General features: G+C 49.4%; 1 protein-coding gene across 1 annotated transcript in view; it reads left to right on the plus strand.

Moving 5' to 3' along the window:
* The window catches only part of MYO7A (myosin VIIA), a 107,876-nt gene that overhangs the window by 54,885 nt on the left and 28,265 nt on the right, over positions 1 to 24,726 (plus strand). Inside the window, exons 19-31 of the mRNA XM_088843197.1 lie at positions 1,354 to 1,448; positions 3,005 to 3,089; positions 3,643 to 3,861; positions 4,299 to 4,406; positions 9,429 to 9,638; positions 10,048 to 10,251; positions 10,518 to 10,694; positions 11,118 to 11,207; positions 12,545 to 12,672; positions 15,551 to 15,677; positions 16,864 to 16,983; positions 17,531 to 17,704; positions 18,833 to 19,060. Of these exons, the coding sequence (XP_088699323.1) occupies positions 1,354 to 1,448; positions 3,005 to 3,089; positions 3,643 to 3,861; positions 4,299 to 4,406; positions 9,429 to 9,638; positions 10,048 to 10,251; positions 10,518 to 10,694; positions 11,118 to 11,207; positions 12,545 to 12,672; positions 15,551 to 15,677; positions 16,864 to 16,983; positions 17,531 to 17,704; positions 18,833 to 19,060 (1,965 nt within the window). The remainder of the gene's footprint in view (positions 1 to 1,353; positions 1,449 to 3,004; positions 3,090 to 3,642; positions 3,862 to 4,298; positions 4,407 to 9,428; positions 9,639 to 10,047; positions 10,252 to 10,517; positions 10,695 to 11,117; positions 11,208 to 12,544; positions 12,673 to 15,550; positions 15,678 to 16,863; positions 16,984 to 17,530; positions 17,705 to 18,832; positions 19,061 to 24,726) is intronic.

A 24,726-nucleotide genomic window follows, 5' to 3' on the forward strand; every position in this document is an offset into this window, starting at 1 on the left:
CTCCTTCCTCTGGCACAGGGTGGGGCCCAGGCAGCCCAGGACAGCTGGGGAGAGGGCAGGGGGAGCCAGCCCTCAGCTGGAGAGAGTCCTGAGGTCTAGTCTGATGCCTCTCTGGCTGAGGGGCCTGGGCCAGTGTCTCCATCTCCCTGAACCCTCGTTTCCTGCCTCTGTATCTCACAAGCACTGTCTGGAGAGCACTGTTCTGTGTGCCAGGCTCCAGCGGGAGCAGGGGCTCCTTGTCCATCATCTCATTTAGTCATCATAGCAGCCCATGAGGTAGAATCATTATGCCCGTTTCAGAGGTGCAGCATGTAGAAGCAAGGTGCCCCGGGTCAGGAGCAGAGATCAGGGCTTCCAGCCTGTAGTCCTGATGCTCAGCTCAGGTGATTGAGGGAGGGAAGGCTTATAGCATGATGACATCTAGTGCCAGAGACGTCTGAGGACTGTCCTCGTCCCCGTCCTCCACATCCTCACCTCTCTGGGCTCTTCAGAAATAGGCAGTGGTTTCCAGACCCCAAAGCTACTTCTCATTCTTTCACTCATTCAGAAAGCCTTGGCTGAGCACCCCATCGGTGACGGGCCCTGTCCCCAAGTGATGTGACCTGGATTATCTTGATAAGTGTGATTATCTGATGGATTATCTGACTATCTGAGTCTGAATCCCCTTCCAGACTCAGCTTCCCTAGGGCAGGGCCCAGGTTTGCCTAGTTCACTGCAGCCCCACCCAGCACCTAGCACAGGGTGGGCAGCTGGAGATATTTGATTCATGTATTGAATGAACCATGAAGTTTTGTCCAACCTGAGTGAGGGTTGGGGGCTTGGGGATGAGAAGGAGAGAGGGTTGGAGAAGAGGGCAGGGCCTGATGGTGGAGAGCCCAGGTGCCAGGGAAGAAGACCTGAGTCGACTCTGGGAAGCATGGGGTATTGCTGTAAGATCCCTTCTTGAGGGGGTATCAGGGAGGGTGTGATAGAGGCCAGGAGACTGTTTCTAAGATCCGAGAGTGAAATGATGGTCGCCTGGCCCAGGTCAGTGGCTGATATGACAGAAACATCTAGAATAGCCAGGTCTCAGGGTGGAGATGGCCACTGGGATGGAGTTAGTGTGTGTGCGTGTTGGGCCCCTCCTGCTCCATGTGTCCCACCCAAGCCTCTGGGAACCAGCCATGACAGTACCTGTCTGTACTTGAGGGAGGCTGCCCCACGGGGCCAGAGGAGGGCTGGAAGCCATTAGGGCCCAATTGAGCCCTAGGCCAGAGTCCTAAGTGAAGGAAGAGGGGCCCACCTGGGGCAGCCTCTGCTCTGGGACTGGAGGGGTTGGTGGGGGCTCTGCTCAGAGGAGGCTCTGCCTTCCAGGACCACCATGACATGCTGCTGGAGGTGGAGCGGGACAAGGCCATCACCGACAGAGTCATCCTCCTCCAGAAGGTCATCCGGGGCTTCAAAGACAGGTTTGTGTCTGGACCGGCTCTTCCCCGCCTCCGCCAACGTGTGTATGTGTGCATGCATGCACGCGTGTGTATGTGCTTGGCTCACTGCAGTTCCTCCCACGTGGACACTGGGAATAAACACCCATGTGCATACACAGAAACATGCACACACGTGCAAGGCATACACACAGGATCACGTGAACATGGATGGACACTAAGACACACGGACCCATCTGTATCTCCCATGCCCAGTAACACATGCCTGCACACATGTGCTCGTGAGACACACACGTGGATGCTATGAGATTTGTAAATTACAAAGTGTGTCCCGTATTCTGTGTAAAATACATGTAAATTACAAAGTGTGTCCCGTATTCCATGTGAGGGGCATGTGTACAGTTGTGTTGCCTCCCAGTTTGGTGGGGCTGACTCTGTGATTCAGGCTCCACAAAAACCACACTTCCTGCCCCTTTTTTAGTTCATCTGGCCACTCCCTTCCTCTTCCCATCCACCCACCTGTCCAGCCATCCTTGGTCCACCCGTTCACCGGTTTATCCACCCACTTGTCCATTCTTTCCCATGGCTGTGCTCTCGTTTGTGTGAGCAAGCAGGCATTGGCTCATGGACTCACCCACACTGAGGTAGCCATCCTTCACTCCTCCTCTTATTTCTACGTTCAGGAGACATCTGCTGTGATATGTGACTTCTTGTCCTCCACGAGGTCAAAGATGACTGTCAGCCTGTAGCAGCGGCCTAGTTTGCGCAGGGGAACAGCATGGTGCTCAGTCAGAAGACTAGGGCTCTAGCCCCAACCACATCGAGTCTCAGTTTCCTCACATATAAAATGAGGGAGTTAGACAATCAGTAATAAGTGATGTTTACAGTGTTCCAGGATTTCCCCGCTGGCTCAGATGGTAAAGCGTCTGCCTACAATGAGGGAGACCTGGGTTCAATCCCTGGGTTGGGAAGATCTCCTGGAGAAGGAAATGGCAATCCACTGCAGTATTCTTGCCTGGAAAATCCCATGGGTGGAGGAGCCTGGTAGGCTACAGTCCGGGGGGTCACAAAGAGTTGGACACGACTGAGCAGCTTCACTTTTACTTTCACAGTGTTCCAAGTGTTTAATCCTTATCTTATTTACTGTTTGTTGTTTAGTCACTAAGCCATGTCCAGCTCTTTGCGACCCCATGGACTGTAGCCCACCTGGTTCTTCTGTCCTTGGGATTTTCCAGGTACGAATTTTCCAGGGGTCTTCCTGATCCAGGGATTGAACCCGGGTCTCCTACGTGGCAGGCAGATTCTTGACCATCTGAGCCACCAGAGAAGTCCTACATTTATTCATGAATAACCTTCTGAATGCCTACCTTATTGAGTTTATGTGACAAGTCTGTGAGGCAGGCAGGACAGGTAGTATTCTACCCTTTTTACAGATGAGGAAACTGAGGCACAAAGAGGGTGTATGCCTTTGCCTAAGGTCGTGGAGCCAAGGAGACACAGAGCTGGGACTCAGCCCTGCTTTCCTGATTCCAAACCCCACCTAGACCCCTATAGACTCCTGCATCATGCTGCTGTTTCAGGTCCAACTTCCTGAAGCTGAAGAATGCTGCCACACTGATCCAGAGGCACTGGCGGGGCCACAACTGCAGGAGGAACTATGGGCTGGTGAGCCTCCTGAGGGAACTGCTTGGTGACCCGTGAGGACTTTGAACCTGGTTCCATTGTCATAGTAACAGGACTTACCTGTTTGCGGGGCCTGGCTGGCCTCCCACCCCCTTCCCCGCCAGCCACTACCATTCCTCCAGCCCAAAGTCCAAATCTGGTTCTTGTGGTTCTCCCCTGCTGGTCAGCAATGTTTCTGCTTTTCTTCTGGAATGTCCTGGTGGGTTGTGAGCCTCAGGTTATTGAACACCTTACAGGGGGCCAGGAATGGGTGTGTCACATAGACCTCTGGGAAAGAAGTGGTCTGCAGCCTGGACTTGGGGCTGGAGAGGCAGACAGGAAGGAGGCCGGCTTCTGGTTTGAGGATGGTGTCCCTGGTGGGGAGACTCACTTCAGGGGGAAGCCAAGCCTACTCCCTGGGGAACTTTGGTCTGATTGGAACCAGCTTTGCCTTCAGGGCTTGTGGGTTGGCGAGTGGAGCCAGGGCAGTGACCTCCGTGGGCAGGGCTGGTCTGGCATCAGGGCTGAGGTTCTGAGCTGGTGGCTATCCTTGCAGATGCGGCTGGGCTTCCTGCGGCTGCAGGCCCTGCACCGCTCCCGGAAACTGCACCAGCAGTACTGCCTGGCCCGCCGGCGCATCATCGGGTTCCAGGCCCGCTGCCGGGCCTACCTGGTACGCAAGGCCTTCCGCCACCGCCTCTGGGCCGTGATCACCGTGCAGGCCTATGCCCGGGGCATGATTGCCCGCAGACTGCACCGGCGCCTCAGGGCCGAGGTGAGGGCACAGTCCACAAGAACCCCTGGCTCTAGGTCTTCCAAGGGGTGCCGCTCCACCTCAGGCAGACAAATCATCCCGCGTGTGGCCTGAGCCTGTTGCGGGGGGTGATGAAGGGCTCTCCCTCTGAAGGATGCACAAGACTGGACCCTCATTTCCCTCCTCCCAGCCAGGGGCAGGGCGGGGCCCCAGTTCCTCTTGTGAGTCTTTGGGAGGCCAAGGCGAACCTGCTTTGGCTTTGGGATCAAAGGTGCCCTCAACCCGCTGTTGGACCTGGAGGGTTTCTCTCTTGCCTCAGTTTCCCTCTGCCAAATTATTCGGCAAAGTCATCCCCAGTCCTGGAACTCAAAGGGGGTGGGGTGGGGTCAAGCAGGCAGGGAGCACTGTGACAGCCACACACATGGTACGGTGCCCACCCTGCCGCCCGCCTCCCCCAGTACCTGCGGCGCCTGGAGGCTGAGAAAATGCGACTGGCGGAGGAGGAGAAGCTCCGGAAGGAGATGAGTGCCAAGAAGGCCAAGGAGGAGGCCGAACGCAAACATCAGGTGAGCTGGGGATGAGTCGGCTCCTTGCACTTCCATTCACTGGTTCAGTGGCTCTCAGCCAACTCCATCTGTTCATCCTCTATCCATGTGACCTTCCTTCATCTGTGCGCTGGGCGCCTGTTCTGTGCCAGGTTAGAAGGTTGTGGATCCGGGCCCTTAGCTGGGAGATTTTGTTGTTCAGTCTCCAAGTCGTGTCTGACTCTTCACGACCCGATGGACTGCAGCATGCCAGGCTTCCCTGTCCCTCACTGTCTGTCGCATTTTGGCCAAGTTCATGTCCATTGAATTGATGATGCCATCCAACCGTCTCATCCTCTGTTGCCCTCTTCTCCTCCTGCCTTCAGTCTTTCTCATCATCAGGGTCTTTTCCAGTGAGTCCGCTGTTCCTATCAGATGGCCAGAGTACTGGGGCTTCAGCTTTAGCATCAGTCCTTCCTATGAATATTCAGGGTTGATTTCCTTTAGGATTGACTGGTTTGATCAACTTGGAGCCGAAGGGACTCAAGAGTCTTCTCCAGCACCACATCAATTTGTTGGCACTCTGCCTTCTTTATTGTCCAGCTCTCACATCTGTACATGAATACTGAAAAGACCATAGCCTTGCCTATACGGACCTTAGTTGGCCAAGTGATGTCTTTGCTTTTTAACACACTGTCTAGGTTTGTCATGGCTTTCTTGCCAAGAAGCAGTCGTCTTCTAATTTCATAGCTGCAGTCAACGTCTGCAGTGATTTTAGAGCCAGGAAGGGGAAATCTGTCACTGCTTCCACCTTTTCCCCTTCTATTTGCCATGAAATAATTGGACTGGATGCCATGAAATTAGTTTTTTTAATATTGAGTTTTAAGCCGACGTTTTTTACTCTCTTCCTTCACCCTCATCAAGAGGCTCTTTAGTTCCTCTTAACTTTCTGCCATTAGAGTGGTATCATCCATATATCAGAGGTTGTTGATATTTCTGCTAGCAATCTTGATTCCAGCTTGTAACTCATCTAGCTTTGCATTTTGCATGATATGCTCTATGTATAAACAGGGTGACAGTAAACAGCTTTGCCATACTCCTTTCTCAATCCTGAACCAGTTAGTTGTTCTATACAGGGTTCTAACTCTTGCTTCTTGACCTGTATACAGGTTTTTCAGGAGACAGGTAAGATGGTCTGGTATTCCCATCTCTTCAAGACTTTTCCACAGTTTGTTATGACCCACACAGTCAAAGGCTTTAGTGCAGTCAATGATCTGGAATTCCCTTGCTTTCTCTATGACCCAGCAAATGTTGGCAATTTGATCTCTGGTTCCTCTGCCTTTTCTAAATCCAGCTTGAACATCTGAACATTCTCAGTTCACATAATGCTGACACCTATCTTGGAGGATTTTGAACATAACCTTACCAGTGTGGGAGATGAGTGAAATTGTCTCGTGGTTTGAACATTATTTAGTACTGCCCTTCTTGGGAATTGGGATGAGGATTGACCTTTTCTAGTCCTGTGGCCACTGCTGAGTTTTCCAAATTTGCTGGCATATTGAGTGCAGCACTTTCACAGCATCATCTTTCAGGATTTGAAATAGCTCTGCTGGAATTCCATCACTTCCACTAGCTCTACTGGCAGCAGTGCTTCCTAAGGCCCACTTGACTTCACACTCCAGAATATGTGGCTCTGAGTGAGAGACAATACCATCATGGCTATCGGGGTCATTAAGATCTTATTTGTACAGTTCTTCTGTGTATTCTTTCCACCTCTTCTTGATCTCTTCTGCTTCTATTGGGTCCTTACTGTTTCTGTCCTTTATTGTGCCAATCTTGGATGAAATTTTCCTTTGATATTTCCAATTTTCTTGAAGATATCTTTAGTCTTACCTTTTCTGTTGTTGCCTCTATTTCTTTGCGTTGTTCATTGAAGAAGGCCTTCTTGTCTTTCCTTGCTATTCTCTGGAACTCTGCATTTAGTTGGGTGTACCTTTCCCTTTCTCCCTTGCTTTTTGTTTCTCTTCTGTCCTCAGCTATTTGTAAGCCTCCTTAGACAACCACTTTGCCTGCTTGCATTTCTTTTTCTTTGGAATGATTTTGTTTATTGCCTCCTGTGTAGTATTACGGACCTCTGTCCATAGTTCTTTAAGCACTTTATTTACTAGATCTAATCCCTTGAATCTATTCATCACCTCCACTGTATATTCATAGGGGATTTAAGTCGTACCTGACTGGCCTAGTGGTATTCCCCACTTTCTTTAGTTTAAGAAAGAAAGTTAAGGTCCTCATTTTGCTATGAGGAGCTGATGATCTGAGCCCCAGTCAGCTCCAGGTATTGTTTTGCTGACTGTATAGAGTTTCTCCATCTTCAGCTACAAAGAATATAATCACTCTGATTTTGGTGTTGACATTTGGTGATATCCATGTGTAAAGTCGTCTCCTGTATTGTTGAAAAAGGGTGTTTTCTATGACTAGTACATTCTCCTGGAAGAATTCTGTTAGCCTTTGCCCTGCTTCATTTTGTACTCCAAGGCCAAACTTGCCTGTTACTCCAGTATCTCTTGACTTCTACTTCTGCATTCCAATCCCCTGTCATGAATAGGACATCATTTCTTGGTGTTAGTTCTAGGAGATCTTCTAGATCTTCATAGAACTGATCAACTTCATCTTGTTTGGCACTGGTGTTTGGAGCATAGACTTGGATTACTGTGATGGTGATGGTTTGCATTGGAAACAAACCGATATAACTGTCATTTTTAAGGTTGCACCCAAGTACTGCGTTTCGGACTCGTGTTAATTATGAAGGCTACTCCATTTCTTCTATGGGATTCTTCTCACAGTATAGATATAATGGTCATCTGAATTAAATTCATCCACTCCCATCCATTTGAGTCCACTGATTCCTAAGATGTCGATGTTTACTCTTGCCATCTCTGCTTGACCATGTCCAATTTACTAATTTATGGACCTGACATTCCAGGTTCCAATGCAATATTGCTCTTCATAGCATTAGACTTTCATCACCAGAAACATCCAGGGCTGAGCATCATTTCTGCTTTGGTCCAGCTGCTTCACTTTTTCTGGAGCTATTAGTAGTTGTCCTCTATTCTTCCCCAGTAGCATATTGGATCTTCTGACCTGGGAGGCTCATCTTTTGGTGTCATATCTTTTTGCTTTTTTATACAGTTCATGAGGTTCTCATGGCTAGTATACTGGAGTGGTTTGCCATTCCCTGCTCCATCATGTTTTGTCAGAACTCTCTGCTGTGACCTGTCTGTCTTGGGTGGCTCATAACTTCATTGAGTTACACAAGCCCCTTTGCCACGACAAGGCTATGATCTATGAAGTGCCTGTTCTGTGCTGGGTCATAAGGCTGTGAGTCCAGGCCTTTGGTTGGGAGATAACTCTGGATAAAAAGTTGCAGAGTCATAGTTCCCTGACCAGGGATTGAACTTGGACCCTCAACAGTGAAAACATTGAGTCCTAACCATTGCACTGCCAGGGAATTCCCAAATATGAACTTGATTTTGAAGACTTAGTTGAAAAAAAAAAAAGGAATATAAAATAGCTGAGATATTTTGAATATTAATTACATGCAGAGATAATACTGTTACCGAAAGGTATGTGTTGGGGGGGTCTGGCTGCTCACTGCTCGAAAGCCTATAAGCAGGCCAGATTAGTGGAAAGGAAAGTTTGCTTTATTTCAGATGCTGGCAACTGCAGGAGAGGGTGGCAAACATCTGTCCAAAGGCCGACTCCCACCCCACCTTGCTCCGAACAAGCAGGGCGTGAGAGCTTTTATAGACAGAGTTGTAGGCGGTAGGTTAAATGCAGAAACAGCACAGTCATCTCTAACAGTCATCTTCAACTGCTCATCAGTGGTCTGACCAGCATCATCTTGGTTGTTTTAGGTACAGTTCATCTTCAGTTCTGGGGTGCACTTGTTCCCATTTCTTTGTGGTCAGTTCTCGGAATTGTGGCAGCTCATGTCCAGGGTACAGTCTGGTCATCATGTAGTTAACTTCTCCACTTGGTGTTCTGGTATCTATAAGATAGTTCACAGGATATGGCTCAGAATATTATTTATGCTGCTGCTGCTGCTGCTAAGTCACTTCAGTCGTGTCCAACTCTGTGTGACCCCATAGATGGAAGCCCACCAGGCTCCCCCGTCCCTGGGATTCTCCAGGCAAGAACACTGGAGTGGGTTGCCATTTCCTTCTCCAAGGCATGAAAGTGAAAAGTGAAAGTGAAGTCGCTCAGTCGTGTCCGACCCTTAGCGACCCCACGGACTGCAGCCTACCAGGTTCCTCCATCCATGGGCTTTTCTAGGCAAGAGTACTGGAGTAGCTTGCCATTGCCTTCTCCGGGAATGTTATCTATAGCCCTTGAGAAAGAACTAAAGTTCCTTGACTATGCTTAATGATGACTCTGTTGTTACTAATCTCCTTGGATGGTTTTCCTTTGTTTCAGCATTTCTCACTTCTCTGATTAAACTTATTCTTTGACTAAAGTTTTCCACAGGCGAAAGGCATGGCAGAGGTGGGGCAGGGATCAGAGAGTCCTGCTCTGTTTGAATACTTTAGAAATATTGGGTTAAATGAAGTATATTATCTATTGATATTGATCTATTTTTTAAAAGAACTATTTTAAATGTAGCCACTGTACGTGCTGTCATCTAGTCTAAGTTGTGTCTGGCTCTTTGTGACCCAGGGTGGATTGCATTATATTTCTATTGTACAGCACTGGTCTGGAGTGGCTCTGTATGGGTCGGTGTGGTCCCTTTTGGCTGGGGAAGTCTCAGTGGACTTCCTGGAGGAGGTGGTCCCACCTGAGCCCTGAGGGCAGGTGGCATTTCTTTCTGGACTTGGTGTGACATCTGTCTTCACTGGGCTGTGAGAACTGAGTGTGTGTGGCCCCCGGTGGAGAGGCCTTAGGCTCAGTCCTTCACAGCCGTCAGGAGGGCCTCGTGGGTTTGGGACTCAGGCCTGGTTGCTGCAGGGGCTCCCGTGGGCTCCCCATAGGGGGCTTGCTCCCTGACGCTGCATCACCCCCGCCTCACAGGAGCGCCTGGCCCAGCTGGCCCGCGAGGATGCAGAGCGGGAGCTGAAGGAGAAGGAGGAGGCTCGGAGGAAGAAGGAACTCCTGGAGCAGATGGAGAGGGCCCGCCACGAGCCCATCAATCACTCAGACATGGTGGACAAGATGTTTGGCTTCCTGGGGAGTTCGGGCGGCCTGCCAGGCCAGGAGGGCCAGGCACCTAGTGGCTTTGAGGTACCAGGCTGGGGAAGGACCTGGGACAGGCCCTAGTGGGCCTAGTGGGCCTGGAAAGGTGGCCTTCCCTCCCCTTGTGCCACTTTGTGTTAAAGTCCACCTGGTCCCCTCTGAGCGGAAGGCAGCAGTGATGATCTGGGACAGGGACTGCAGGTCCCAGGCCCTGTCCAGCCACCAGCCTTCAATGTGACCTTGGGCCAGCCACTGTCCCCCTCCAAGGCCATTCGCAAACCTTTATTTGTTTGTGTATTGAGGACCTACCATGCACTGGGCTCTGTCTCAGGAGTGAACCGGATGGACAGACCCCTATGCTCCTGGAGGAAGAGTTGGCCCCACAGGGACCGGGTGGGGGCCCCTAACTCAGTCCCAGGTCAGCCCCCATGGCAGGGAACCCGTCTCCTTCCTCCAGGACCTGGAGCGCGGGCGGAGGGAGATGGTGGAGGAGGACCTGGACGCAGCCCTGCCCCTGCCTGACGAGGACGAGGAAGATCTCTCCGAGTATAAATTCGCCAAGTTCGCTGCCACTTACTTCCAGGGCACGACCACGCACACCTACACCCGGCGGCCCCTCAAGCAGCCACTGCTGTACCATGACGATGAGGGTGATCAGCTGGTGAGGGCTGGGACCATCTGTGTGGGCAGCATGGGTGCGGAGGGGCAGGGGCCCTGGTGTGCAGGGACCAGGGCTGACTTCACCTGGTGCCCAGCCTGGGGTGGGTCACAGGGCAAGGCCCGGAGAACAACAAGAGGCGCTCAGCTCGGTGGTTGTCCTCCTGTCGAGGGTGGGTTGGGGTTCTCTAGCCTCTCTGTGGGTCATTTTGATGGCTTTGGTAACATCCTGTGCTCGGGCTTTCTAAGTGGCATGGCTCTGCCTCCCAGGCGGCCCTGGCAGTCTGGATCACCATCCTCCGGTTCATGGGGGACCTCCCAGAGCCCAGGTACCATACGGCCATGAGTGATGGCAGCGAGAAGATTCCCGTCATGACCAAGATTTACGAGACCCTGGGCAAGAAGACCTATAAGAGGGAGCTGCAGGCCCTGCAGGGTGAGGGTGAGGTGAGTCCCACCCAGATCATCCCCAGCCTTAAGGTCTTTAGCAGAAGGACATACAAAAATTTGCCTCTGCCTCACCCCCCTGACCCTTGCCCTGCTCTGTCTACTCCTGAGAATGAATGTGTGAGCGTTGTATAAACTGTAAAGTGCTGACCACTACGGAGGCCATGGGGCAGGGGCAGATTTTGAAATAGGCTTTGCAGTCAGAGACAGCTTCCATTTGGACTTGTTAGGGGGTGGTTTGTGGGTTACTGTACTTCTCTGTTTTCCCGTCTGCCACTTGACTGATGGTGGGTTGGAGGGGCAAGGTAAGGTATACGTTGTAAGTGTTAGTGTGGGCGTGCGCTAATTCTGGCTACATTGTCAACTGCTCTTGTCATTATTTATGGCCCAGTCACTTGACCTTGACCCTTGTTTGTCCTGCAGGCCCAGCTCCCCGATGGGCAGAAGAAAAGCAGTGTGAGGCACAAGCTGGTGCACTTGACCTTAAAAAAGAAGTCCAAACTGACAGAGGAGGTGAGAGCGGACCCTGCACAGCCTCGGTGGCCCAGGCTGGGCTTGGGACCCACAGGGACAGGAGTGGGTCCTGCCTGTCCTCGGGGGACCGGGGTGGCTGGCAGGACAGTGTTGGGTGTGATCAGGCAGACGGGATGCAAGGAAGAGGGCGCTGTGCTCAGTCTGGGGCTGGTCAGGGGGTCTTCCTGGAAGAGGGGCCATAGGCTGGGGTGGGCTGGAGAGGCAGTTGGTGAGAGGGAAGACCTTTCTTGCCAGGGCATGGACTCACTGCCTCTGATCTAGGGGCTTTTTAGCTGATGAAAACATTTCTGTGGGTTAAGAGTATCCTTGGGGGCAGTAACAGTATTAGTTTGTTTGAATTCATTCGTTTATGTTTTGTGTTTTCTGAGCACCGTCCTGGACCCTTGCTCCAGGGCTGTCCAGGCTGCGAGAGCTGACAGACACGAAGGCATGGGTGCAGAGGGACTGGCTCCTCTAAGCCTCTGCTTTTGTGCACCCTGGTCCCTCTGCCTAAAATTCCGCCTTCCTCTTCTGTGCTTTGGGGTCACCTTCTCCAGGAAGCCTTCCCCAGACAGGCTCAGGCTGCTCCTCTGGGACTTCCTGAGCCTGCCTTGCCTTTGTCTTCATCTTGTTCCCCATTCAGGGCTCTAGTCTGATCTGATAGCTTCGTAGCCCCAGGTTTGAATCCCGGCTCTGCTCGATAGCCAAGGCACCCAGGGAAGGAAAACGCCTGCTAGTGGGTTCCTAGGATGATGGCTTGAGATGCAGACTGTGGGTGCTCAGCAGACATGAGGCCCTCTGGAGCCCTTCCTGTCTGCAGGGGCATGCTCCCACCACGTACCCTCTCACCTGGGCACAGGGTGGGGCTGGTGCTGTGGGCTGTGTGGAACGTGAGAAGAGAAGTTCATTTGAAAGAACCCAGGCCTGAGCCTGTTCACATGGGGCCAGGGTGTTCATGATGGGTGATGGGGATGCTTGGAACACGGGTAGACTCTGGCTGTCGAAGTGGTATGCAGCCCATCTTAGAGAGCTAGGGATCCCATCAGGGGTCAGAGGAGCAGCCCCTGCCCTGGCTGGGGGGACCTCCCGGAGGGGAGTGCTGTCAGGGAGACAGCAAAGGAGCCTTGTCCTCAGAAGGGGGGTGGCACCAGGCCAGAGCCCTCCAGCTGTATGGGCCAGGCGTTGACCCAGAGTCTGTCCTGCAAGGGGGCAGTGGTATGATGGTACTGAGGAGCCAGCTCTCTGGCCACTCCCAGGGTTCTGCTTTCCTGGGGAGTGGGCAGACTCCGGCAAGCAGGAGAGACCTGCTCGAGCCTCCGCCCTCCCCTGTGTCCCAGGTGACCAAGAGGCTGCACGACGGGGAGTCCACGGTGCAGGGAAACAGCATGCTGGAGGACCGGCCCACCTCCAACCTGGAGAAGCTGCACTTCATCATTGGCAATGGCATCCTGCGGCCAGCACTCCGGTCAGCACCTGAGGGCAGGGGCTCAGGGAGGGGGCAGCTGGCAGGGGGAGCCATCCCACTCTTCCAATCCCACAAGACTTTGGGTGGCAGAATCGTAGCTCCGTCACTTTAGCAACTGATTAAGCCAAGCAGGCCTGGGTTTAGCTTTGCTGGTAGCTGGTTGTGTGATCTTGGTAGAGTGATTTTATCTTTGCAAGCTTCTGTTTCCTCTTCTGTCAAGATGGAAATAGTAGTACCTACCTTGTAGGCTTGTGGGCAGATAAAACTATGTAAAGTGTGACCTACGACCTCTATTGGAGAAGGTAATGGCACCCCACTCCGGTACTCTTGCCTGGGAAATCCCATGGATGGAGGAGCCTGGTAGGCTACAGTCCATGGGGTCGCTAACAGTCGGACACGACTGAGTGACTTCACTTTGAATTTTCACTTTCATGCACTGGAGAAGGAAATGGCAACCCACTCCAGTGTTCTTGCCTGGAGAATCCCAGGGATGGGGGAGCCTGGTGGGCTGCTGTCTATGGGGTCGCACAGAGTCGGACACGACTGAAGTGACTTAGCAGCAGCAGGACCTCTAGAGTGGGCACTTGGCATTATGCCACTAAAATTATAGTGGCATAATTTTAATTCCATTTTTTGAGATCTGATTTATAAAGTGAAATACACAAATCTTGTGTAAATTTGAATTATGATGAATGTATATACCAGTGTAACTCACATCCCTTTCAAGTGGAGCTACAGTAGATAGTAGCTGTTGGCTATTAGCATTATCTGATGTGTAACTCATCCCTGCTGGCACCTTCAGTGCACCCAGCCCAGGCCTGTGGTCAGGGTTACTGTGGTCAGAAGGCATCCTAAACATGCCTCCTTCCCCACCCAGGCCCAGGAGAGGCCTTTGCTTGGGTCCCTGGAATGTTGCGGAGGAGCTGGGATGGTCTGTGACTTTTTAGGAGCAATTAAGGAATCAACTCAGCTGCATGAGTGGCAGGAAAACACGGTTTCTCTGAGAACTCCATCTGCACAAGATGTCTGGTTAGGATAGCCGACCATGAACTCATGTGTATTGCCTGGGAGAACAGCAGGATGAGGAGGGTGGGGAGGTCAAGTATCATTTTACCAATAGGAGACAGGAGGTCCAGAGAAGGGAAGAGGTTTGCCCAGGGGTCACTGGCCTCTCTTTCATTGCTCCTTGAGACCAGTTACTACCTTGCTCACCAGAGTTGTAGCATTTGGGGCTGTCAGCCCCTGGGAAGAAAAGGTAATTGCCCAAGGTATGCTTAAGGGTCAAGAATTTACCTCCTAATTAATCTCATCATCAGACCTTAAGTGGTGCTTCTAAATAACACAGTGCCAGGAGCCTCGGACTGAGTCAGAAGCCTGGATGCTGACTCCCTGAGGATCCATGAGTGATGCTTCTAAATAACACAGTGCCAGGAGCCCTGGGCTGAGTCAGAAGGCTGGGGTGCCGACTCCCTGAGGGTCCACGACTAATCCCTCCCTTCTCTCGACCTCCATCTGCCTGCTCAGAAAGGGAACAGGGTCAGGGCTTCCAGCTACTGGTCTGTGACAAGATGGGGAAAATAAGGATGTTTCTAAGTTTGATTCATTTAAAACACGGTTCTTTGTTCTGAGGTTTTGCCCTTCCTACTTTTTGGATATTAAAATTACTTTTGTTTTAGAAAATGATTATGATGTAGATAATGGGCAGGTGCTGTGTATTTGGTGTGTTTTAAATGTCCTTATTTGTCATTATAAGTTGATGACAATTAAGTTATAAGCTATTCAACTTAGTATGTTAGCAACTTCCAGAATTTATTTTGAAGTTTTATTGGTCTGTGAGCTCTCAAAATTGGGGAGCCACTGAATTGGAAACCTGCCTTTCTAAGAGAGAAGAACAGCAGTGAGTGCCCCCTGGTGGTTACTGCACCATGGTGGGTCCAGCCTTTGGCCCTGAATGGACAGGCTGCATCTTAAGGCTGCAGTTAGGCTGGCATCTTTGAGGGGTTTACTGTGCTGGGCATTGTGCCAGGGGCTGTATAAACCTTGGCTCATTTTTCTTCACAACAATCTTATAAGGAGGGTGCTATCATTTCCCTTTAAAATGAAAACAACACAAAACAAAAAAGCTACCTTCATTGATTTTATCTGATTATAAAAGTAATGCGTGCATGCTCATTTGTTCAGTCGTGTCCGACTCTTTGTGACCCCCATGGACTGCCAGTCCACCAGGCTCCTCTGCCCATGGAATTTTCCAAGCAAGAATACTGGAGTGGGTTGCCATTTCTTCCTTCAGGGGATCTTCCTGACCCAGGGATCAAAAGTAATACATGGCCACTTAAATATTCAAACACACGGAAACATATCAAGAGAACATCCAAATCCCTACTCATTTCCTCCCCCAGAGAAACTCCCCAGATGGTTTTCCCATTTCCTGCTCTGCTGGTTTCCATTAGTGGAAGTTGTACCTGCTGCTGGGACTGTGGGTCGGGCTCGGAGGTGAACTCACCTGCCCAGGCCACGCAGCTTGGTGAGGGGTCGGGGGGGATGGATGGAGCCTGTGCTTCCCATCAGAGTGGTTACTGCTGACCGTGGCCCTGTGCCCAGAGCAGGGTGTGTACCACCCTGTGGATCGGGGGCCCTGGACTCTGGTTTGGAGTCAGGTATGAACGTGCTTCACGTCCAATTAGCCTGTCTCCTCCAAAGCCAGACCCTCCCCAGAGCCCTGGGCTCAGCCTTCCCTACCTGGTCCTACTCTGACCATCCTCCTCCTGGGTCATCCCTGGCAAGTGGGGGAGTAGGCATCTCACCTGCTGCTGGAGTGGATGGTGGGCTTTCTTTCTGAGACAGTCTGTCTCCCTTCCTTGTATCCCCCTCTGCTTAGGGATGAGATCTACTGCCAGATCAGCAAGCAGCTCACTCACAACCCCTCCAAGAGCAGCTATGCCCGGGGCTGGATCCTTGTGTCTCTCTGCGTGGGCTGCTTCGCCCCCTCGGAGAAGTTCGTTAAGGTAGGGGAGCCTTTTGGCCTCCAGGGATGGGAAGGGGAACTGGGCTCAGTTTCTGGTGTCAAGGAGCAGAGCACGGAGAAGCATCTCAGAGGGCAGAGGGGCTTGGCAGTGAGGTCTTGCTCAGGTCATCTCCTCCCAGACCTCCCTGCCTCTGCAGGGCCCATCTTCCTTGCCCTCCTCCTAGGTACCCACCACTTCACTTCTGTCTTCCCTGGCCCCATTTGATTTATGCAGACGCTGAGTTTGACAGCAGTATCTCCTGGACCTTCCACATGCTGGTCTGAAGCACTTTAGTTCATCTCAGGCTCTTTTGTGACCCTGGGTGCCAGGCTCTGGGTTCTGGGAACACAGAGGCAGAGCAGCTGACAACTGGATCAGCCCAGCTGGTCAGCACTATGAGGAGTGGAGGGGTCAGGGAGGTGGACCCTGGAGGAAGAGGAGCAGTTAAGCTGGGTGCAGGGCAGGGGTGGTGTATGGGGTGAGGCTGGAGGCGTGGCTGAGACTAGAAAGGCCTGGATCGTGACAGCTTTTTTGCTAGCGTGAGGCCTGTGGACTTGATCTAGAGGGCAGTGGGAGCCCTGGGAAGCTGAGGAAGGGCGTGGATGGAGGTGTCCCTAGGAGCAGGTTGTGGGTGGAGGTACCAGAGGCAGGAGACCTGGGAAAGTTGATCTGATGGTCCAGGTGTTACTGACCTGGGTCCATGAACCTTTTAATCAATAGAAGTTGATAAGAGGCCAGACGTGAAATTCAGGTAAGGCTTTACTGAGGCTGGTGCTGCGGTACAAGGGAGCAAGAATAAGAAACGGGTGCCCCTGCTTGCCCCCTGGCTCCTTAAATGAGGTGAGGGTGGGGCCAGATTGGTGGGTCAGATCAGAGGTTGTCTGCCCACCCCCTTGCTGGTGGTGCTGTGTGCGGGGCTCACGGAAAAGTCCCTGCCTCTGCTCCCAGCAGCTCAGAAATGGCAGTTGGTTTGTGACCTTTTTGTATCTTATTGTTCATACGTTGCACCTGTGCAGTTATTTTCAGTCCCTTTGGTTTCTTTGTATTTTGTTGCTCAAGGAAATATCTGTCTAGGTGCAAGCACTCTGGTAAAGGGTCCTGGGTCCCAGCCTATCAGCCTGTCTCACAGCTGGGGAGGCCGAGGGAGGCTGGAGTGGGGTCACCTGAGTTGGTCCTCTGTCTGTAGTACCTGCGGAACTTCATCCACGGGGGACCCCCTGGCTATGCCCCGTACTGTGAGGAGCGACTCAGGAGGACCTTCGTCAATGGGACACGGACACAGCCGCCCAGCTGGCTGGAGCTTCAGGTCGACCCCCGGGCATGTGTGCTTATGTGTGTGTGTGCTTGTGTCACCAGTACACTCCAGTGCCCTAGGAATGTTTGCTGCTTTGGGATTCTGTGGTCTTTCAAGAACGCACCCTCAAGTTCTGGAGTCTCAAGCCCCTGGAACAGGAAAGCCCCCAGTGGGCAATGACTCCATCTGCTGGCTTTATAGTCAACGTGACTTGGGAGGGTGTTCCTCTGTGTCTCAATGGCTTCATCTGCAGCATGCCAATAAAAATGTCACTTCACAGGGTCTTGTGATGGTTATATGACAGGAGGACAGGTGTCCCTGGCACGTGGCAAAGCCTGACCACCCGGCCAGCCCTCCTGCCCCAGCTCAGGGACCCTGTAGGTCCTCTCAGGGTGGGGAGCACAGCAGGGCTCCCTGGGCACCTGTGACCAGGGACAGGCAATGTACTGTGGGATGTTTAGGTCTGAGGGCTCCATCTCCAGAGAGAGCCGGGAGCTCAGAGGGAGTGAGATGTTCTGAAGTGAAAGGATTCCCAGAAACTCTCCTGGGTCACTTTCAGGCCACCAAGTCCAAGAAGCCCATCATGTTGCCTGTGACATTCATGGACGGGACCACCAAGACGCTGCTGACGGACTCGGCGACCACGGCCAAGGAGCTCTGCAATGCGCTGGCCGACAAGATCTCACTCAAGGACCGCTTCGGGTTCTCCCTCTACATCGCCCTGTTTGATAAGGTGAGGCCAACCCTGAACCCCCTCCTCCCGGCATCCCTAGGGCCACCCACCAGCTCCCACACCAGTGCCGCCACCTACCGGCTCGGGTGCCCTTGCACGGTTACTGACCTTCCAGGGCCTCCTCCGTAAACCAGTGGGAACCCTGGCCCTGCCCCAGCTCCTTAGGATCATGGAGGGATCCTAAGCGCCTAAAGAGAAACCCAACCATACAATGCAGAGTGAAGCCCAGGGCTTGCTGCACGCATATGTGCCCAGGTGGATTCAACCCTCTGCTGATGACAGAGAAAGAACATGGTGGCGAGAGAGCCACTGGCTCTGAGATTCAGTTTTCCTGTTTGCAAATGGACTTATGATTCCTTATCAGGAATGGTAGTGTCTTTGCACTTGTTTCAGGCCCCCTAGAGCTAGAGTGTGTGCCTCCCGGGGCACATATGGGCCTGGAGCCTTCTCTGCACAGCCAGGCCTTGTTGTTGGTTCGTCGCTAAGTTGTGACTGCCTCTGTGCGACCCCGTGGACTGTGACCCACCAGGCTCCTCTGTCCATGGGATTTGCCAGGGCAAGAATACTAGAGTGTGTTGCCATTTCCTTTCCTGGGGAATCTGCATTTCCTTCTCCAGGGGATTTTCCTGACCCAGGGATCGAATCTGCATCTCTGTGTCTCCTGCATTGGCAGATGGATTCTTTACCACTGAGCTACCAGAGAAGCTGAGCTGGGTCTGGATGTGGGTAACTTTTGCCTGCACACCCAGGATCACCACAGACCGCAGAGATGTCCCCCACCCCCAATCCTAGCAGGTCCAGTGATAGCAACATGTTTTCTGATGCCATTTCTCTCACCAACAGACACCTTCTGCATTTTCAGTGACCATGTGCCCATCAGAGTGTCACAAAAAAGTTTCCATTAGGAAATAAGAATCCCTCGGTGGCTGTGCCAGCTCAGCGCCCGTGATGGGATCCAGGGGTTCCCCCCTGCTGGTCTGCTTCCTGGGTGATCTGGGCAGACCCCTCCTTGCCCTGAGCCTTGGTTTTCCATCTGAACCAGAACAGCTGGCGCAGTTGATGGTTCCTTGCAGTCCTTCCCTGCCTGCTCACCCTTCCGCTGGGTGACCTCTAACCCTGTGCCCGCAGGTGTCCTCCCTGGGCAGTGGCAGCGACCACGTCATGGATGCTATCTCCCAGTGTGAGCAGTACGCCAAGGAGCAGGGCGCCCAGGAGCGCAATGCCCCGTGGCGGCTCTTCTTCCGCAAGGAGGTCTTCACGCCCTGGCACAATCCCTCAGAAGACAATGTGGCCACTAACCTCATCTACCAGCAGGTGGTGCGAGGGGTCAAGTTTGGGGAGTACAGGTGTGAGAAGGTGAGTAAGAGCTAATTTTCTGGCTGAGCTTGCTTGGTTCTTAGTTGCCTGCTTGCTGAATTTGGCTGAGTGTTGCTATCCCTGACTCACCATCAGTGAATGGGAAGGTTAGCCACATGGAGGCAGGGTGTCATCTAGGCTCCTCTTAGATTTAACTCCAACCCTGTAGGCTGGGAAAGAGTGAAGGCAGGAGGAGAAGGGGGCGACAGAGGATGAGATGGTTAGATGGCATCACTGATTCAATGGACGTGAGTTTGAGCAAACTCCGGGAGATAGTGACGGACAGGGAAGCCTGGCAGGCTCCAGTCCACAGGGTCAGACATGACTGAAGTGACTGAATATGGCACAAAGGAGCGAGGGCTTTGAAGAATAGCCTGAATTCTGCCTGCGGGAGGTGTTCCTGCCCTGCCGCAGTGACTGCATGGCACAGAGTACGTGTTTCACAACTTGCTATATTGTTCTTTTTTTTTTTTTAAATCTCTATCAAATGATTTTATTTATTTATTTATATTGGAGTATATTTGATTTACAGTGTTGTGTTAGATTCAGGTTGACAGCAAAGTGATTTAGCTACACGTGAACATATATTCATTCTTCTCTGGAATCTTTTCCCATATAGCTTATCACAGAGTATTGATAGAATTCTTGTGCTATATAGAAGATCCTTGATGATTATCTATTTTATTAATACATGTAGTAGTGTATATATGTTAATCCCAACCTCCAAATTTATCCCTCCCTCTTCTCCTCTTTGGTAACCCGAAATTTGTTTTTGAAGTCAGTGTGTCTGTTTCTGTTTTGTAAATAAGTTCATGTGTATAATTTTTCTTTGATTCCATGTATGAGACATCATATGATATTTGTCTTTCGTTGACTTACTTTACTTAGTATGATAATCTCTTGGTTCATCCACGTTGCTGCAGATGGCGTTATTTCATTCTTTTTAATGGTTGAGTAATATTCTATTGTGGGGCTTTCCAGATGGCTCAGTGATAAAGAATCCACCTGCCAAGCAGGAGACATGTGTTTAGCCCCTGGTTTGGGAAGATCCCCTGAAGAAAGAAATGGCAATCCACTCCAGTATTCTTGCCTGGGAAATCCCATGGACAGAGAATCCTGGTGGGCTACAGTCCATGGGGTTGCAAAAGAGTTGGACACAACTTAGCAACTAAACAACAACAATATTCTTTTATATACATATATATGCATGACATATTCTTAGGCTTCTCTGGTGGCTCAGATGGTAAAGAATCTGCCTGCAGTGTGGGAGACCTGAGTTCAATTCCTGGGTTGAGAAGATCCCCTGGAAAAAGGAATGGCTACCCACTCCAGTATTCTTGCCTGAAGAATTCCATGGACAGAGGAGCCTGGCTGACTACAGTCCATGGGGTTGCAGAGAGTCAGACATGACTGAGCGACTAACACTTTCACTTTCACGACGTCTTCTTTATCCATTTTTCTGTCGATGGGCATTTAGGTTGCTTCCATGTCTTGCCTATTATAAACAGCGCTGCAGTGAACACTGGGGCACATATATCTTTTCAAAGTATGGTTTTCTCTGGATATAGACCCAGGAGTGAGATTGCTAGATCACATGGTAGTTCTATTTTTAGTTTTTAAAAGACCTGTCATACTGTTTCCATAGTGTGCTGTGCTTAGTTGTTCAATAGCTTTGCCAAATTTACATTCCCATCAGCAGTGTAGGAGGGTTCCCTTTTCTCCGTATCCTTGCCGGCATTTATTATTTGCAGACTTTGAATATGGCCTTTCTGATTGGGTGTGAGCTGATACTTCATTGTAGTTTTGATTTGCATTTCTCTGATATAATTAGTGATACTGTCCATCTTTCATGTGCTTTTGACCATCTGTATGTCTTTGGAGAAATGTCTGTTTAGATTGTCTGCCCATTTTTTGATTAGGTTGTTTGTTTGCTACTGGGTTGTGTGAGTTGTTCGTACATATTGGAGATTAATTCCTTGTTGGTTGCATTGTTTGCAAATATTTTCTCCCATTCTCTGTTATCTTTTTGTTTTGTTGGTGATTTCCTTTGCGGTGCAAAAGCATTTGAGTTTCCTATGTGTTTATTTTTGTTTTATTTTCACTACTCTAGGAGATGGATTAGAAAAGATATTGCTGCAATTTATGTCACAGAATGTTCTGCCTATCTTTCCTCCAAGAGTTTTATAGTATCCAGTCTCACATTTAGGTCTTTAATCCACTTTGAGCTTATATTTGTGTGTGGTATTAGAAAATGTTCTAATTTCATTTTTTTACATGGAGCTGTCCAGCTTACCCAACACCATTTATTGAAGAGACACTCTTTTCTCCATTGTATAGTTTGCCTCCTTTGTCACACCTTAGTTGACCATAGGTTCCTGGGTTTATTTCTGAGCTTTCTATCATGTTCCACTGATCTATATTTCTACTTGTGTACCAGTACCATACTGTTTTGACTGTAGTTTTGTAGTAAACAGTCTGAAGTCAGACAGCCTGATTCCTCCAGCTCTGTTTTCTTTTTTCTCAAGATTGCTTTGGCTATTCGGGTTCTTTTGTGTCTCTATACAGATTTTAAAGGTTTTTATTTTAGTTCTGTGAAAAATGCCATCGGTAATTTGAGAGGGATTGCATTGAATCCATAGATTGCCTTGGACAGTATAGACATTTTGACAATATTGATTCTTCTAATCTAAGAACATGGTATATCTTTCCATCTGTTTACATCACCTTCAGTTTCTTTCATCAATATCTTACAGTTTTCAGGGTACAGGGTTTTTGCCTCCTTACATAGGTCTGTTCCTAGGTATTTTGTTGTTTTTGATGTCATGGTAAATGGGATTGTTTCCTTAATTTCTCTTTCTGATTTTTGTTGTTAGTGTATAGAAATGCAAGATATTTCTGCATATTAATTTTGTAGCCTGAAAATTTACCAAGTTCATTCATGAGCTCTAGTAGTTTTCTGGTAGCATGTTTAGGATTTTCCATGTACAGTAGGTCCCTTACATTTGAACAAGTTATGTTCTGAGTGTGCATCCGTGAGTCTAATTTGTTTATGTCTGACAGTTATCCTAGGTATCCAACTAACACTATCAGCTGTATGCTGCTGCTGCTGCTAAGTCACTTCAGTCGTGTCCGACTCTGTGCGACCCCATAGACGGCAGCCCACCAGGCTCCCGTCCCTGGGATTCTCCAGGCAAGGACACTGGAATGGGTTGCCATTTCCTTCTCCAATGCATGAAAGTGAAGTGAAAGTGAAGGCTCTCAGTCGTGTCCGACCCATAGCGACCCCATGGACTGCAGCCTTCCAGGTTCCTCTGTCCATGGGATTTTCCAGGCAAGAGTACTGGAGTGGGGTGCCATTGCCTTCTCCGATCAGCTGTATAGTACTGTACTATAATAGTCTTATAGTACTTTTCACACAAATAATACATAAAAGACAACAAAATAAAACATTTATAATCTTGCATGTAGTACCTTCAAAGTACAGTACAACAGCTGCCATAGAGAGGCTGGCATTATGTAAACAGGCGAGAAGGTTATTGAGTGGAGGAGGGAGAGGAGGTGGGAGATGGCAGAGCTGAAGGATCACCAGCGCTAGGAGATTCAGGCAAGCTGAATCTCACTCACACCTGACACTGATGGCACAGGTTCTGGCTCCTTGCTGGATTCACTTCTGTCTACCCTCTTGAAAAAATGATCCAGTGATGTCTGGGTAGAAACTCTTTTTTTCTCATCATAATGACACAGTGGCCCTGGATTGCATTCTAAACAGCAGCTGCAAGCTTCGTGCACTGTTCTGTGCTTAGGTTCTGTGCCTCAAAACTGACACTGCCTCAAGTACAGAAGATCTTGCCATTCCCTATGTCGTGAATCTGTTTGGTTACTTCTTCCTCTTGTCTCTCTTTGTCCTTTGTCTGGGCCTCCAGTTCCATCAGGTCTTCATTAGTAAACTCCCTGTGTTGCATAGCAAGGAGTTCAACGAAGTCATCCTCTTGCAGATTTAGCTTGAAATAAAGATAATGTACTGCTGTACTCTATACAGTACTGTGCAGTAAAAGATACAAAAGCACAGCCACTTGGAGAGAGTGCACACATGTGACAGTGTGTGCCGGATGCATGAACTGACTTGTGTGCCTGGACATGCAAACCCGTTTACACCTTTGAAAGTTCCCAGCCTGAAGGTTTGCACGTAGGGGACTTACTGTATTGCATCATACCATATGCAAACAGTGACTATTTTACTTCTTTTTCCATTTGGATTCCTTTTATTTCTGTTTCTTTTCTGACTGACATGGCTACAACTTCCAAAACTACATTGAATGAAAGTGGCAAGAGTGGACAGCCTTCTCTTGTTCTTGGCCTTAAAGGAAATAACTTTCAGTTTTTCACCAGGGTGAAGGATGTTAGCTGTGGTTTTGTCGTATATGGCCTTGGTTATGTTGAGTTAGTTTCTCTCTATGCTCACTTTCTGGAGAGTTTTTATCACATATGGCTGTCGAATTCTGTTAAAAGCTTTTCCTGCTTGTATGAGGTTGATCATACTGTTTTTATTCTTCAGTTTTCTGCGTGTATTAGGTTGATCATATTGATTTGCCAATATTGAAGAATTTTTGCATCCCTGGGATAAATCTCACTTGATCATGGTGTCTGATCCTTTTACTGCAGTGTTGAATTTGGTTTGCTTGTATTTTGTTGAGGGCTTTTGTGTCTGTGTTCATCAGTGATTTTCTTTTATTTTGGTGTTATCTTTGTCTGGTTTTGGTATCAGAGTGATGGTGGCCTCATAGAATGAGTTTGGGAGTGTTGTTTCCTCTGCAATTTTTGGAAACAGTTTCAGAAATATAGATGTTAATCCTTCTCTAAATGTTTGATAGAATTAGTCTGTGAAGGCATCTGGTCCTGGATTTTTTGTTTGTTTCAAGTTTATAAATCACAGTTCAATGTCAGCACTTGTGATTGGTCTGTTCATATTTTCTATTTCTTCTAGGTTCAGTTCTGGAAGATTGTACATCTCTAAGAATTTGTCCATTTCCTCTAGATTGTCCATTTTATTGGCATATAGTTGCTTGTAGTAGTCTCAAAATCCTTTGTATTTCTGTGGTATTGTAATTTCTCTGTTTTCATTTCTAATTTTATTGATTTGCCCCCATCCCCTTTTTTCTTGATGAGTCTGGCTAAAGGTTTATCAGTGTTATCTTTTTGAAGAAGCAGCTTTTAGTTTCATTGATCTTTGGGATTATTTTCTTTGTCTCTATTTCATTTATTTCTACTCTGATCTTTATGATTTTCTTCCTTCTACTAACTTTGGGCTCTGTTCTTCTTTCTCTAGTTGCTTTTGGTGTAATGTTAGATTGTTTATTTGAGATTTTTCTTCTTATGTGATGTAAGATTGTATTGTATGAACTTCTCTCTTAGAACAGTTTTGCTGCATTCCACAGGTTTTGGATTATCATGTTTTTGTTTTCATTTGTCTCTAGGAATTTTCTGATTTCCCCTTTGATTATTTAGTAGCATATTGTTTATCCTCCATGTGTTTGTGGGTTTTTTTTTTTTACAATTTTTTTTCCTTGTTGCTGATTTCTAATTTCATAGCTTTATGGTCAGAAAAGATGCTTGATGTGATTTCACTTTTTATTTATTAAGGCTAGTTTTATGGCCCAACATGTGAT

This window comes from Moschus berezovskii, chromosome 14, assembly GCF_049115385.1.
Source record: "Moschus berezovskii isolate FMDL1 chromosome 14, NW_MosBer_1.0, whole genome shotgun sequence".
Taxonomy (NCBI): domain Eukaryota; kingdom Metazoa; phylum Chordata; class Mammalia; order Artiodactyla; family Moschidae; genus Moschus; species Moschus berezovskii.